We start from the raw sequence: 17,203 nt of genomic DNA on the forward strand, positions 1-17,203 counted from the left end.
CAATAATTTGCCACTGACCCATGTTCTAGTAGACTGCTCAATTTTAAGCTAAATAATTCACTTTGTAGAATCAGCCTTTCTCTTTTCTTATCTTTAGGCAAGAGATAACATACTATCCCCTATTTATAGAACTCTACCTCCAATAAATTTCTATTTAATGAGAAGACTAGTGAGAGTTAAGCTAATGGGACATAATTGATAAACTAATTTTCATTAGAAGGCAAACAGGAAAATAATCAATACTAGAATCAAAATATGACATTTTCTTTAGGAGTGAAGAGGAGGGGCACTGTAGTGTCACTGCCATGGACCAAAAGTGGCTTTATTTGTTCTCAGCCTTTGTTTCCTCATTTGAAAACTGGGAAGGATAATATTACCTCACAGGATTGCTGTGAGGATTAAATGAAGGTACATACATTGCCTGAACCATAGTAGTTGCTCAAAAAATAACTGCTATTATGTGATGCTGGCCTCAATGTCAGGGCACCAAGACATGGAAGGAATAGAAAGTGAACCTACCATCCTGCCTTCTACCTCAAAGATCTTGCATGCAAGGCACCCAGACGGGAAACAGTGCCTTCCCTAAAGGCCTGTGCTGGCCTTCCATCCTAGCTCTCTCTCAACTCCCCAGTCTAACACACACCTCATTTTCATTTTAAATAAAGGAAAAGGTAACTTTGGACTTGATAAATCAGAAGTTAGAAAAGTCTGTGTCCCTGTTCGTCCTGTCCCAGGATCCTTTCCTGCTCAGCAACCATCTCCCACAGTCTTTCATTACATCTTCAATTCTGTTTGGGCCAAAGCTAGCTTTTCTAACATCGTCCTCAGGTAGTTGCTTCTACCATCCAACACGCTCCACAACAGTCTATGCACTGAGAACAGACCACATCTCTGTTCTGCTCTGAAAGCTCCTGGGCAATGTGACTGAGAATGTGTACTTCCTACTAATGTACTTAAAACAGAACCTATTTCCTGTTACTTCTATGACCTCTGACAGTGGTTTTAACAAATGCATATCCACTGGTTAATCTACAAAGGAAAATTATTGCATAGGAACTAAAAATAGTGTTCACTTACAAATTCCTGGGAAGAATGGCAGGAGAGATCTCTCAAAGGTCCTATGCTGTGGGAGTTCTCTTTTTTTAATTCTCACTCAGGGATATGTTTAGAGAGAGGAAGAGAGAGAGAAAAACATCGATGTGACAGAGAAACATCAATTGTTTGCCTAACCATCCATGCCCCCAACTGGGGATCAAACTTGCAACCTAGGTATGTACCCTGACCGGGAATCAAATTTGCAACCTTTTGGTGCACGGGGGTGACGCTCCAACCAACTGAGCCACCCAGCCAGGGGTGGCTGAGAATTCTTAACTGGGTGAGGCAATGAGATGAAGTAATAGGTCATTGAATGATAGGGATAGCAGAATAAGGAGTAGGATTCAGTGAACTGGCACCTTGCAGAATGATGTCAGAAAAGATCAAGGAGCCAGTGTGGCTCAGTGGTTGAGCATCGAGCTATGAACCAGGACGTCACATGCCTGGTCAGGGCACATGCCTGGGTTTTGGGCTCCGTTCCCAGTGGGGAACATGCAAGAGGCAGCCGATCAATGATTCTCTCTCATCACTGATGTCTCTCAGTCTCTGTCTCTCTCTTTCTCTCTCCCTTCTGCTCTGAAATCAATAAAAATAGATTAAAAAGAAAAGGTCAAGGGAATAATCACATAGTGTTCTGGAACTGCACACTATACATTCAATGAATATAGGTAGGATATCAAAGACTAGTAAAATATTTCATTCAGAAACATGTAACTTATGAGTCTGAGAACAAGCCCCACAATTAAAATATCTGTACCCAAAACCTTATAACACAGAGAGGGGAAAGGAAGATCTCCCTCTCATTGAAATAAGATTTCATACAAACATATATAAATATATTTAAATTTTCTTTTAACTATAAGTGAATTCAAACAGGCTGTTATAAAACCGAACACTATGTACAATTGTCTGTATAGATCACAGAAAACACAAAAACCAGAATGCTGAGTGGGTGCTCGTGGTGGAAAATGCCCATCAAAACTTGCTCAACAATGAACTGGGAGCCATTAAAGCTTAATGACCATGGTCCATCCTTATTGCTAATGGTTTTGTCAACCTTCGGACCCTAGAAATTCAGGATTTTCTCCTCCTTCCTCTGCCTGCTTTGGACCGTGTCCGGCTACCTGGCCGGACAGTAAACTGCTTTTTAAAGTCCACTAAGCAATCTGTGGCTTCTGAAATGGAAACAAAAGACTTGATGGGAGACTCATTTAAGTCAAGATGTGCAAGGGAACTCTGCATCTCTCTGCTGCAGCCTGCCTCTTCCATCCCTGGTGAGGGTACCCTAGAGAGAAAGGAAAAATTTCAGAATTCAATATCACCTCCTAATAAACACTAAGCATGCATCATGCATTGTAGCAGGGGTTTTTACATATATTATTAATTCACATAATCTTTGTAATCATCCAACCAAATAAGTAATATCATTCCCCTTTTACAGATGAGGACATTGGGTAAATCATATACCTTTAAAGCCACACAGTTATGCAGTGAGAGAATGAGGACTCAGATTCAAATTCCCAAGCTGCTTGAAATCCAAGTCAGAAGAGCAGGGTTGAGTGGAGATAGAGAGGTAGAGAGGAGTAAGAAATAGTGTTTGCTCTGTTTGTTTTAACACCATTAGTGAACTGAGCTATTATTCCATTCTTAGCCAAGATATAGGGGGTCACAGAGGCAGAGAGAGAGAGAGAGATCTACAGTGATTTCTACCTTCTACATTTTGACTATCACACTATACACAGAACCCAGGACTAGGCCTCTACTTCTCTAGAACTGCTGACAGCTGCACTTCAATGCACACCCCAATTCACCTGAAGGCCACTATTTCTGAAGACTTGGGCTTTATCTCTGCATCTGTGATAGGAGAGAAAAAGTAATAATGTTGTTAGTAGTGTTGTAGTCATAGTACTTCTCATTGATCATGTGCTTCTTGTATTCTGGGCACTGCTTTTCATCAGGCTTGTCCATGTGGCTACAGACTAATCCCCAATCCCCAGTCTAATGGAATGTGAGCATTTAGGATCCAACACTCAGCTGCAGAAGTACTGAGGTGAACACTTTTAAATGAACAACCTCTGAATAAATCTACTTCAAATCTGGACTTGAGGAACTAGGAGTTGCCAAGGGAAATCTGACTCCTACAAAGAATCACAACCTGCTGATCTGGAGACAGCAGGACATGGAACTCAGAGAGGCTGCCTTTTTTAGAGTCATCAGAAAGGCTTAAGCAACAGTTCCTCTTCCATTTGCATCTGGTGAATTTTAACAACAGCAACTAATAACAACCACAGTAATGATAGCAGCTAACATTTATCCAGGGCCTACTTATGCCAGGGAATATGTTTGGAGTTTTACATAATCCTTACAATCTGTTGGTATTACTAACTCTGCAATGCTTGTAACCAATCTACTCTACTGATCCCTAAATACTAGGCACCAAGAGACAGAATTACTTCCTACAATCTCTCAGGAGCATAGGTTGGAACACTAAGCTAAAGGTAACATATGAATGGAGCATATACTGGTACATTAGAAGGAGGCAGTAACATCGGTATGTCTGATTTCCCATGCCTGTCCCTTTAACAGGAGTGGGGAACGTCCGGCCTATGGGTCATATCATTTGGTCTGGCTCTGCCAAGGCAACCACAGGCAGGACTTGAAATTCAATAACTCTAGGCACTCTTTTCATAGTAACATAATTTTTAAGTTGATAATTTTGTATGGCCTGTGAATGATATTGTAAATAGCCAAATGGTCCTTGGCAGAAAAAAGGTTCCCCATCTCTGTTTTAGAAGGTACTTGGGGCTTGTGTCATTGCCCTGTCATCTGGAAATGTTTTTTCCCAGTTCAACAGACAGTCCTGGAAGTTTAGGCTTCATAAAACATGAAATGAAATGCATGATGAATAAGACAGGCTATCTCCCCATCTTTCTTAGGGAGAGATGACCTAGACTGAGTCTCAAAGGCTTGCTACTTAGGTGAAATGTGTACCCACACAACTCTAACAAATAGGGAGTTGGCAGTGGTTCCTTTCACTAGAAGGCCTTGGCCAAAAGCCCAGAAAACTGGTCCCAGGGTCCTCACCTGCAGTCTTGTGCTCAGACTGCTCCAAGAGACTGAGGAGTCGGCCTTCACTCCGGCCTTTTTCCTGTGGCAGAGATAAACAGATGAAAGGGAAGGGTTACCTCATAGCAGAGAATCTAAAATACAACTTCCTTAGCCCAGATCACACCTGTCTCCTAAGGAAAGAGGTGTGGAGGTACACCTCTAAGAAAGTCTTTTGCTTTCTAATAAATGAGGCTACACAAGTTAAAAAGCAAACCATGATGAAGAGAATACATCTTTATGCTAATATTATCTAAGAACGAATTCGAGCGAAGGCAAATTATTCCACCAAGATCATATTAAACACAAGTACCCTTTGACCTATGATAGATTTCGAGAGATTTAAAACAGAAAATGACAATTTTTAGGTAAATTCTAGGGGCAGTGATAAGAATAAATTGGCTCTATGGTATAAGCACATACCTATAAAACCCAACTCCAAATCACCACCACAAACCACCCCATTCATACAGGGGTTGCTTTCTTCTGTCATGATGGATAATGGCTTCTTCATCTTAGCATACAGTGATTGCTATGTAAGCCTATAACATGGAGCTGCTGTTTTATCTTTCTCTCTAAGCCAAGGCTTGCTCTTCCTAATCTTTAATCACAAAGCCCAGAAAGCACATCCATCTTCCCAGCAACCAGAGGCCAGAGCCACACCTCCCTAGGGCCAGGCACACACAGCATTCAAGAGAGCTGATCTCACATATCAGCAGTGGGGGGATGATTGGATAACCTTTCTGGAAAGCAATTTGACAGTATGTTTCACGAGATTTTTAAATGTGTATATGCATTGCTCTAAGAATTCCACTTCAGGAAATCTATTTTAAGAAAATAACCAGTGGTACAATGACTAACTAATGTTTTAAGCAATCTTCTAATACAGAAGAACTGGAAAGAATCTGAATGCTCAATAATGAAAATGATTACTAGCAAGTGACTGTGTGATACAAATATTAAGAGTAATTTTTAAAAAGTTTAAAAATAAACCAAAAAAGGTGTTTATGCTACAATGTTAAGTGTACACACACACACACACACACACACACACACAGTATGGTGCCAACTACATTAAAAATGCATAGAAAAAAAGACTGGAAAAATTATAGTTGATAATGTCCCCTGATTCCTCATACTTTTTAATTTATTTTAATTTTTTTATTATAGTATACATTCAGTATCTTCATACTTATAAAAAACTACTTCCCGTATTCCCTACAATGAACACATATTATTTTTAATTAAAAGAAAAAAAATTTTTAAAGCACAAATCTTGTTTCAAGAAAAAAACAGAAGAAAAGGAGGGAGAAAAAGAGAGGAGAAAAAACCCAGAACAGAACTGTGGAAGGTTTGGTAGCCTTTCCTGTCAAAACACTCCACATACCTTTGGGTTCCTCAGCCACTGCCACTGCTTCCCCTCCTCAGCTGAGTATACTTTCACACTTTCTGCAGGCCCATCTCCTTGGTCATCCCTTGCAAGCTGGAGACAGGACTCTACATGACTTTGGTACTCTTTAAATGGGACCAAGGATTTACACAGATAACACTTCTCATGCCTAGCCAATCAGAAGAAAGAGAGAAAAAGCAGTTTTAAGGTTTGCTTTTGCCACTGGGCTCCTGGATATGTCTCAAATCATGTTTTTATGTCTCAAAGTTATTCTGTGGAGAAGACATGTCAACCAATGCAGATTTGCTCAGCAGGGCCTCCAATAAAACTAACCCAATGACAATCAAAAGGACTGAGTGATTAGTGGTTTTCCCTGGCTGTTTCTCTGTACCCTGCTGTTGCAGCCGTGGGATGGTAATAAAATCAGCACTTCTAACTATCTCAATGTTGATTGCTCTTCAGACATAAAATATTCTGTCAAATTCTTCTGAAATTAAGTGTAATCGTTTTTTCAAAGGGAAGTTAAAATTTAGACAGAAAAGGGAGCACACAGAGCATTAAACCAAGATGACAACTTTACCAGGGTGGATGAACTTGTCTGACTAGTAAATCAAGTCTGTCCATATGCTGACTTCCTTAATTCTATAACCTGCAACATCAACTAGGAAGTTACCAAAACTATGTGGTTCCGCCAAAGGCTTCTGCATAATTTCATACACAGTTATTTTTATTGTTTTGTAACAGTTGAGTTTGTGGAAAGAGATGAAATTGTATCCTTGAGTAAGGCTAATTGGACATTGGTGAAAATGGAATCATTGAGAACAAAGGAAGAAAATGAACAAGTAAGTATTTAATAATGGTGGAAGGTGCTTTAAACACAATTTCTCAAACCCCAGCCCTACTAAGAAGGTACTTTTCTCCCCAAGGTTGTATAGCTATAATTGTCAGAAGCCAGGTCTGCCTGACTCAAGATCATCTCAGTTTTAAGAAGCTAAGAAAAACTTTTCAAAGTTTGCTATCTTAGACTTCTCTTTCTGGCCGTTACAACTCAATTACTACAGCCAGGGAAATTTGGATTGGCTCTAAGGAAGAATTTCTCTAGAGGTTTTTAAAATAGAAGAAATAAGTCTCAAGTATTTAATCATCTCGGAGAATGCAAGTAAAACTCTTCCTTATGAGAAAAGCAGACCAGTGTACCTTACACCGTTTATCAGGTAATGCAAAAAGCATTTATTAATCTCCTACTATGTGAAAGATGGCATCACTGAGGAAGGAGCATGTCAAGTAGGCTTTGTCAGTTCTGCCCTCATGATCACAACCAGTTACTTAAAATTTCTCTTCAGTCTCTTTATTAAAAAAAGAAAAAAGGATAACTGCCTTAAAAGCTATTGTAAGAGTTATATAGTAAATAAAGCACCTAGCACAATGACTGGTACACAGTATTAGGTTCTCAACAAATAGATTTTATTGTTGTTGCTGTCTCAGACAAATTTTATTAGATGCTGAAGAATAGAGTATGAATGAAGACAAGCATCTGCCTTCAGATAACTAAGAGCCTAGTCAGGGAAACAGAAATGTCAAAAATGAACAAAAGAAAATTACTGCAATACACTGTGATGAAGACAGTCCTAGAAGAATGTCCACATGACAGTAATTCCAAAAGGAGCCAGGGATGAACTCTGCTCAACTGGCTTAGGGAAGGAAACTCTAAAATGTAGGGTCTAAATCTGTGTTTCTAAGGTAAATGTTCCTGCCTAATGACTAACTGCTCTAATGTACTTTGGTAATGTCTTTACTGTTGGGAGAAAGCACTCAAACCCAACCCCTTAAAATGTGCTTTCTTGTCAAGTTGCAACCCACAACCCAAGGAAGTCTTTATTGCCCAACCTTTTGCAACTCAACTTCTGTTATCATTATATCACAAAATAGCTCACTGCTTCCCCAAAACACCAAGATGTAAATTCAAAGAAAAAAATTAATTTTAAAATTAGTTTAATGAAGCCAAAACGGTGGGGGGTTAAACTGTACATAATAAACGATTACACAGACATGCACACATTTTAAGTTATAAGGAATAAAGTTTATTTTGGCAGATGTTAAAATTAAAGTTGCAGACATTAGTAACATAACTCAGCATCCTTAATTTGGTATAAGTGTGACACATTTTCTTGCTTTCTTCTATTCTACTAAATCACCATACCTAAACTGTTTTATAAAACTAATATATTGAAATTTAGCTTTACTGTTTTCACTTATGCTCTGATTCTAAAGTAAGAGCAATGTGGAAGTGGAGTGGGTAGCAGGATTTTTTTAGGGTAATAAAAAGGGATATACAGAGACCACATACACTGACATAAAATGGAAATAATAAAAAGAAATTCAGGCATCCAAGCAACAAAGTGATTGGCAGGCCAAAGAAACCCAGGGTAAGAGAAAAATTGGTCTTTTTATTTGACCTAAAAACAGCATACATACTTACTTCTCAATGTCCAGGGAAGTCTGGGCCACTATCCCACAGTCCCTCTTGCTCTGGGCCTCTATTTGTCTGCAAGTCAACACTTTCAACAGAAAATGAAGAAAAACTATCAGTTAGCAGTAGACTCTGAATATAAAAGATACAATGTGTACGAAGAAGCAAAGTTTAAAATCCTACTCCACTGGGAGACATGCACTGTCTAAGAAACTTCTTTTTAGTACAGAGAATAATACCTGTAACATATGTACTGAAACTGCCAACTACAAGATATGTCCGTATTTGCTAATGAGATCTATTTATCCCTTATTTGCCATGAGACCTAAAAACCTAGTTCACACCAAAACAGGTTTTTGTGTACTACCCAACCTGCAGTATCTGAGGGAGAGATTTATACTTTTTCAACCAAAATTCTCACTGGCTTAAATTGAACTTATGGCAATTAAGGTCCATCCCCTATCCTCCCCAATCATCTTCAAATAAAATGTTTTCAAGCCCAATCTCCTAACTCTATACTTGGGTAACTACGCTGTTGTGTATTTCCCCCCTCCTCCCACTCCCTCCCCCCGCCCCCCCAGCCTAAACACAGAACTTTACATTTGTCCCTGTTTTTTTGTTTTTGTCTTTTGGGGTTTTTTTTGGTAATAGTTTACTGATTTTTAGAGAGAGAGGAAAGGAGAGGGAGAGAGAAAGAGAAACATCGAAAATGTGAGAGTATACTAGGAACATTTATGGGCAGTCTCCTGAATGCCCCCTAACTGGGCATGTGCCCTTGACTAGGAATTGAACTGGCAGCCTTCCGGTGCATGGGACAATGCCTGAACAACTGAGCCACACCAGCCAGGAATGTCTCTGTTCTTTCCAGGCGAACATTGCAGTCTGTCAAGTTCATCTGCAATATTGATTCTGTCATCTAATGTTATTAGCTCTCTTTTCCAGTTTTGTGTCATCTGCATATATGAAAGCATCTTCATCCATATTTACAGAGAATCTTCAATATGTGAGTAATTTGGGGAGATATAAGAAATTATGAGATGGGGTTCTTGCCCTAAGGAGCTTACAATGTATTAAGGGAGACAACATAACACCAAGTATAAAGAGATATGAATAAAACAAGATGATACACACAAGTAACTATTAATAGTGTTTGTCTCTGGGGGGGATGACAGTGACACTTGAGGACTGAATTAGGAAGATGGTATGTTTTTTTACCATGTACTTTTTGTACTGTTGAATTAAAAATTAAAAGGGAGAAAAAGAGAGCAGAGTACAGAGAAAGTAGGTAATCTATTTCTAAGGTTCCTTCCAACCCAGAGATTTTATAAGTAAAAATAAAGTACTGCAGGAGAAAAATATCCTGGACATAGTTGTATAGCCTTCAAATCCTCCTACTACTCTATCAGCCAGCCCACATTTCTCCATCTTATATACAAGGACTTCATGAGAGATTTTATCAAGGGCACTGCTAAAATCAATTCTTAAAAGGTTGGCACCTCACAGATTACAGAAACTTTTAAGGGTTGTTTTTTCTCCCTCTTTCCATTTGTTCCCCCATCTTGACTACCAAGTATTTTTTCCAAAAGAAATACTTGGAAACCACTCCACAGACAGGGCTGGGAAAAAAATTAATTGCTTCTAGCACTTTATAGATACCACTATTGCACTTAGCACATTTCTGTTGTTATTTGTTTGTATGTCAGTCTCCTCTCTACATCATGCAACTTTCTGAATTTAGAGATTCTGAGTTTTGTTTTGATCTCTTCAGCATCCTCAGCAAAATCTAGCACATATTAGACACTAATAAATATTTGCCAATTAAATCATAGCAATGGATTCAAGGGGGGAAAAAGAGCTCTTGTTTTTGAGGACCTGCTCTGTACCAGAGACTTTATAAAACTAAACTCAATCCTTAGAACAAAATCCTACAAGGCATATGTCATTATCTGTATTTTATAGATGATGAAATATTAAATACCTGATCAAGATCACAAAGCCAAAACAACAACAACAAACCCCAATACAAGTATGACTTAAAAGAAGCGTATGTTCTTCTATAAGAGCAGGCAGCCTCTCCTGGGAAATAAAAGGGTAAAGGATAAGAGAAAAAGTGGATAAGATAAGTAAGTGAGTAGGCAGGTAGAAAAGAATCTGAGGGGAGAGACTTGGCAGATTGCTGGGATCCACATGCTAATTCTATTATTTAATGTTAAAATAAGGACAGACCAGTATAAGTTTACAAAGGAACGGAAAAGTTGCTCTTAAAGGAGCTTCCAACTCCAGTTTATGAGGGTTGGGACAGTCACTTCAACTAGTGGCAGGCAGACAACTCAATATGAAATCGAAATCCAAAACCCTTGCTGCTGATGACAACAAGCCAAAGATTTCAAAAGGGAACAATGGAGTCTGAGAACAACTACCAGAAAAACAACCACCAGGCCAGGTAAGCAAAATGGAGGAGAGGAAGGATGTCACTAAGACCTGAGAGATGGAAACACCCTAAGGAGCTGCGCTATGGACTTGCCTTGGCACGGTTAAGACAAAAGGAAGCAGTAATGCCTGGTGGAATAAAGTACACTAACTTCAGAGTTGGACAAAATGGTGTCCAAATTGGGACTCTACTAGCTATTCACCATAGGCAAATAACTTAACCTGAGTATCAGTTTGACTTATCTACAAAATGAGATGATACAGCATCTACTTTCATGAGTTTTGGTAAGAATCACATCAGATAATCCAAATAAGCTGTAAGAGTTTCCAGCCCACAGAACGCACTCAGCAAACATAAGTTGTTAATTGTAATTATCATTATTATTCCTCCAGACTTACTTTTTAGCCTTAGCCAAATATTTAAACCCATCCTTAGGACAAGCACTTATCAGCCTGTCTAAAATTTGGGTTAGGTCTTACTTTTAAATGGTTCCCATACTGATTTGTACAAACAGAATGAACAGCAAATAATCAAAGAATTATAGAACAATTATCAATACTATGTAAATATCAGCACATTTGTTTCCAAAAATCCAAAGACAGGCAATCATAAATAAAACATATGGCCTACAACTATAACAGTGAAACAAATGGCTCCTTGAGGAGTAGATATTATATATACAAAGAAGAGAGATTTGTCATCTTCAATTTATCTCCCTCAACCTCAAAACCACCTCAGCAGAAAATAACAGGAGGCCACAGACTTGTGTATGTTCCTATTAAAAGTGCCCCTCCCCCAGCCAGGCACTTCCTCAGTGGGCTGTAAGAGGAAGAAGGAAAGGTGCACTTCACCTGCATGCTGCCTGCCTCAATGCTGCTGACCTCCCCTAAGAAACTAGCCTAATAGCAATGTGGCTATTTAAATTTAAATCTTAATTAGAATCTATACTAATAAAAGCATAATATGCTAATTAGACCAGCGGCCGAATGACCTTCTGGACATCCTTTCCAACGAGTTTCTGCATGAAGCCGTGGCAGCAGGGCCGAAGCAGAGGCTGAGGCAAAAGTGGTTAGCAGTGATCAGGCAGGCAGACAGAGTGGTTAGGAGTGATCAGGCAGGCAGGCGAGCAGTTAGGGGCGATCAGGCAGGCAGGCAGAGTGGTTAGGAGCTATCAGGCAGGCGAGCAGTGAGGGGTGATCAGGCAGGCAGGTGAGTGGTTAGGAGAGATCAGGGAGGCAGGCAGAGGCAGTCAGGGGTGATCAGGCAGGCAGGCAAAGTGGTTAGGGGCAATCAGGCAGAGTGGTTAGGGGCAATCAGGCAGGCAGGCAAGTGATTAGGGGCAATTAGGCAGAGTGGTTAGGGGCGATCAGACAGGCAGGCAGGCAAGCAGTTAGGAGTCAGCGGTCTCGGATTGCAAGAGGGATGTCTGACTGCCAGATCAGGCCTAAACCGGCAGTTGGATATCCCCCGAGGGGTCCCAGATTGTGAGAAGGTTCAGGCCGGGCTGAGGGACTCCCCTTCCCCCTGCCGTGCATGAATGAATTTCGTGCACCGCGCCTCTAGTTAAATATAATTTAAAATTCAGCTCAGTCCCATGAGCCATATTTCATATGCTCAATAGCCATGTGACTACTGGCTTTCATATTTGACCCCACAAATATAGAACATTTCTGTCATTACAGACAGTTCTATTGGCTAGCACTGCTCCTTTAAGAGATAACTAGGATAAAACTTGCCTTAAGTTTGTTTACCTTGACACCACAAGAAATCCAAGCCTCCCTGGCATCTCTCATACCCACATAACTCTAATCTGTCATCTGGGAGGACTTTTCTAATCTGACCCAATCACCCACTCCTACTCTCGAAATGACTCTGCCTTCTGGAATTCCTGTCAGTGATCAACAAACCTGCCCGCCCCCTCCCACCCCACCTCCCCCCATATTCTCAACCTCCTCTGAACATTCTCTTCATCTTCTTGCTCTCACTGAAAGATGGCTGTCCTCTGAGGATACTTCTTTGCCTTGTACCTTCTCAAATACTGGCTTGTTTCTTCTTCCTTACACCACAGTACTACTGACCTGGAGTTGGGGTAGATATCCTCTTCCTCCTCCTTGTTGCTTCCAGCCTACTGGAAAAACCTAGTTTGAAGCACAAATCAGGTGTTACCCCTGCTACCCAACCCTGAAGTAATCATAACCTATTCTCCTGGTCACCTGCCCTCCACCAGCCACCGACACTTCCTGACCATTCACTGAAAATTTTAATGTATCACTGTCTTTCTCTTCACCACTCCATCATTCTTGGTGATTTCAATATCTATATATTGTATTACACTGAAGCATATCAAGTTGTAGATTTTATAGGTTTCAACCTAAAGTATGATGCATCGAATGCTCTTGCCTCTCAGTTCCTTGATGACCATCCCAGCCTTTCTCAAGGGGGGTTCTGAGAGAGAAGTAAGCCTAATGCCCTAAGGCATACACTGTATGTGATGAGTTAATCTCTGTCTGCTACATTTAGAATGATTGGTACCAGTTTTGTACCATCATTGAGAGAAGTAGGATAACAATCTGTTCATTATCTATGTTTCGTGATTCCAATGAGAAACCCTGGTTGAGCTTGTCAATAATAATAGTGCCACTTGCAAGCTGACAATTTCAGATGTCCCATTTTCTGATAACCACCACTGTTCTTTTCTGACTCCCTCTAAATATCCTAACTCCAATAATTTCTCAGCCTCTCTAGGATATCTAATTCCAAACTATCACATTTTTCAGTGTTCTTTACCCTCTTATGTTCTCAATTTCCTTCTTCCCTAAGTTAGATTTCACAGTTATCTAACCATTCCCTTGAGTATTCCCTCAACTTATTTCTAATTTCTTTTGTACTCCCTGGCAAAACCCAATTTTGGTTAAATCCAGCACTCCACCAATTATTTGTTCCTACCTAAGCAGCACAACAGTGCCAACTGGGCTCACATTATATTTAAGTCCACAAACCTCAAGAGGCCCCTCAAGTACTGCCTACCAATCTTACTATGTTTCCATAGTCAGTAAATTCTTGTACTCTCCCAGAGTTTATTTCACATCTTCTCCACTATCCTCATACCTCCAATACCATCCTGACTCTGCTGTCATCATTCTTTTTTGTTTCAATATAAAACTTTATTGAGCTATAATTCATATATATTCAATAGTTTTGAGTATATCCACAGAGTTGTACATCCATCACATCAATTTTAGAACATTTTGTTAACTGAAAAAGAAATCTGTTCTTATTAACATTCATTCTCAATTTTCCCCCAAACTCTCAGCTCTAGGCAATCACTAATCTGTGGATTTGCCTATTCTGGCCATATCCTATAAATGGAATCATACAATATATGGGCTTTTGTAACTGGCTTCCTTCATTTAACATGTTTTCATGTTATAGCATGTGTCAGTACTTCATTATTTTTTTCTCCACTGTGGTTGCATGTCACATTCCCAACAACAATATACTGGGGTTCCAATTTCTCCACAGTTTTGCCAACATTCGTTATTTTTGGGTTTGTTAATAGCCATCCTACTGGGTATAAGGTATTATTTCATAGCGGTTTTTAACTTTTAATTCCTTAATGACTAATGCTGTTGATCATCTTTTTATGTGTATATCTTCTTTGAAAAAAGTATATTCAACTCCTTTGGTCTAATTGGGTTGTTTTTGTTTTCTCAGTTCATGAGGTATTGAATAATTTAGAGGTCTTAGAAAAACAGCCACTTATCTAATTCCTACTAGTACTTGTGTATAAAATATATAGCTCAATCTTTTCTTTAACAGCTGAAATTTTTACTTAAGCAATATGGCAATATATATCAAGAATTTTAAAATAACTCATATCTTCTGACCCATGAATTATACTTTGGGAATCTACTCTGAGGAATCATGTGAATTTAGATGAGGCTGTAAAATAAAGATATTTTATCAAAGCATTATTTATAACAATAAAAAAATTAAATAACCTAATGCTCAAATACAGGATAAAATACTAAGCAGGAATTCAAAATAAAGACTAAAAAGAAATATACTAAAATATCAACTAACTCAGTGGGTAGGAAGGGGGGGGTGTTGGGTGATGATTTCGGATGATTATTTTTCTATGTTGCCAATTTTCTTCAGGGAGCATATACCACTTTTCATTTAAAAATTTGTTTAAATATTGACACCGCAATATTTAAAAAACAAGTCTAGGCAAGGATCAACAGTGACCTTTATCAAGGTTCCTACGAAAGTGAAATGAATGACAATGGGACATAATACAAATATGTGAGCTTTTTAAAATGTTTTATAATATGTACAAAAGAATATATATGCAAACCAATCATCCAACTTAAGAACTAGACATTACCAAAACCAATTAGCTGTGTGCTTCTTCCTGATTCCATCCTTTATCTCCACACAAGCAGCCTTTATTCTCAAAACTGTTATTACTTTGCTCTTATACCACACAGTTTTACCATAAATTCTTAAAACAATATATTGACTATCATATTGGATTTAGTATTCTCAAACTTTTTTTAATCTGAACTTTCATGGATGACTCTTGGGAGCGTAAGCTTTTGAATTAAAGCTGACTGTATATCCCAGCTCTAGCTGCTTTCTAAGTACTGTATGTGATCTTGGGAAATTATTTTCCTGCCAAGCCTCAGTTTCCTCTTTTATAAAAGTGGAATAATATCTGCTTCAAAAGGTTGTTCTGAGAATTAAAACAGAATATACAAAAAGCATAGTTCCTAGTATATAATAGGTGCTCATAACTGGTAGCTATTGTTGGTTACAATTAGGTATGATTTACAAAGATTTGGCAAATTAAGTCCTTTTGCTTAATGGAAAAATAACATCTTGCTATTAAGAGTTTCCTTTATATTAGGCCCTTAGAAAATTCCTTATTAGCAAGTCAGTCTATGAATGGTCAATCTCCACAGCCACCACAGAAGTAATTCTAATCGTTTGTTTGATCCTTTGACTTTGCACATATGCTTTTACAGAGGTGACTTATGTCACATTAACTCAGTTTACTAGGAAATAGTCTGAATCCATCAAACTGTTTCTTCCAGGTAACTGAAAAGCTGACAAGATCAAGTCTGATAAGATAAGATTCCATGTTTGCATTCAGGGGTGTCCTCAGACTTTGCCGTGACTATGTATATCCTCGTCTCCACATATGGAAAGGCAGATAGAACATAATAATGAAGAGCGCTAGCTCTGGAGTCAGGGAGACCTGGGCACGGGCCCCAGCTCTGCTGCTTATTAACTGACTAGAGGCCTGTTGCATGAAAAGATTCGTGCAATAGGCCTTCCCTTCCCCTGGCTACCGGCACCGGTTTTCCTCTGGCACCCGGGACCCAGGCCTTCGCTCTGGCTGGAGCCACCTTCAAGCCTTCGCTGCTCCGGCCAGAGCTGTCTTCAGTCTTTGCTCCGTCGCTTCGCGCCTACGTATGCAAATTAACCGCCATCTTTGTTGGCGGTTAATTTGCATATCTCGCTGATTAGCCAATGGGAGGCATAGTGAAGGTATGGTCAATTACCATGTTTGTCTATTATTAGATAGGATGCTGGACAAGTACTGAACTTCTCTGATACCAGTTTCCTCACAGGTAAATTGGAGATAACAATAACACCTGTAAGGTAATTATAGTCCTGACAGTTCTAAAGGAGATGACTGATCTAATATTAATTCCTTGAACTTTCTTTCTTAACATGCTCTAAATCAGCAATTTTCAACCCTTTTCATCTCATGGCACATATAAACTAATTATTAGAATTCTGCAGCACACCAAAAATATATTTTTTGTCGATCTGACAGAAAAATAGGTATAATTTTTATTCATTCACACATGACGGCTACTGTTGTGTTGGCTGTTGTCATTTTTTATTTGACAATCTAAGAGAAAAGAGGTCAGTGCCCCTGACTAAATAGTCAGGTATTGATGATTTTTAAATTCTTGCAGCACACCAGTTGAAAATCATTGTTCTAGGTGCCTAAATTAAGAGGTATGACTAGATCATAAAGTAAGAGAACTTCTTTAAAGTGGTTTTTAGCTGCTAATATTCTTTTAACACATAATACTTTGGGTATTAACTCAGGTGTTAATAAGAGCTATTTTATTTTTCAAGGAAGGAATACACACACCTAGCAGAAAAAAAATTGCTAAAAGAAATCCTGAGGCCTGGCTCTTCAGCAGCAAGGCACAGTGAGTAGAAGTAAGCAAAGACAGTCAATATTGAGGAACAAGAGATGGGAACAGCAAAGGCACTGAGGACTCAAGAAGACACAGATTACATTCAGACTGCCGTTTCACATACCACATCATACAGCAACTTTATTGATGCACCATAGTGGAGCTGCTTATGAGGAAATGTTCCACAGAGAGGTTGAACAAAAGTTTTCAGAAGAAACTAAGATGACCCCTATATCAGGCCACCACTTCCTATCTCTTAGCTTCCTCCTTCCATCATCAATGGCAATGAATTCTTTACCCTTTCTCCTTGCTGCTCACTCCCCTTCTTAATTCTGGATGGATTCTAATACTCTTTTTCTCGTATCAGTGCCACTTCTATTCACACCGATTAGATCTTTCTGCAGGATCAGCACCACTTCTGCCTCAAGAAATAAAAGCTTTGACAGCATTCACACAAGTAGGGGGTTGCTGCCCCAGCTGCATATATCTGG

General features: G+C 39.2%; 1 protein-coding gene across 6 annotated transcripts in view; it reads right to left on the bottom strand.

Annotated features, from left to right (window-relative positions):
• Positions 1-1,920: 1,920 nt before the first annotated feature.
• UIMC1 (ubiquitin interaction motif containing 1) overlaps positions 1,921-17,203 on the bottom strand; it is a 98,145-nt gene continuing 82,862 nt past the window's right edge. For 4 of the 6 annotated variants that reach the window (XM_036312156.1, XM_036312159.1, XM_036312157.1 and 1 more), the window contains 6 exons: positions 12,570-12,629; positions 8,070-8,148; positions 5,588-5,759; positions 4,180-4,243; positions 2,907-2,949; positions 1,921-2,380 (listed from right to left, as the gene is read on the bottom strand). In XM_036312156.1, coding sequence (XP_036168049.1) covers positions 2,170-2,380; positions 2,907-2,949; positions 4,180-4,243; positions 5,588-5,759; positions 8,070-8,148; positions 12,570-12,629 — 629 coding nt within the window. In that variant the 3' untranslated portion in view covers positions 1,921-2,169. Of the gene's footprint in view, positions 2,381-2,906; positions 2,950-4,179; positions 4,244-5,587; positions 5,760-8,069; positions 8,149-9,699; positions 10,137-12,569; positions 12,630-17,203 lie in introns of those variants that run through there. The other 2 variants (XM_036312158.1, XM_036312160.1) reach the window with 2 other exon arrangements.

The sequence above is a fragment of the Myotis myotis genome, unplaced genomic scaffold (genome assembly GCF_014108235.1).
Source record: "Myotis myotis isolate mMyoMyo1 unplaced genomic scaffold, mMyoMyo1.p scaffold_m19_p_6, whole genome shotgun sequence".
NCBI lineage: Eukaryota > Metazoa > Chordata > Mammalia > Chiroptera > Vespertilionidae > Myotis > Myotis myotis.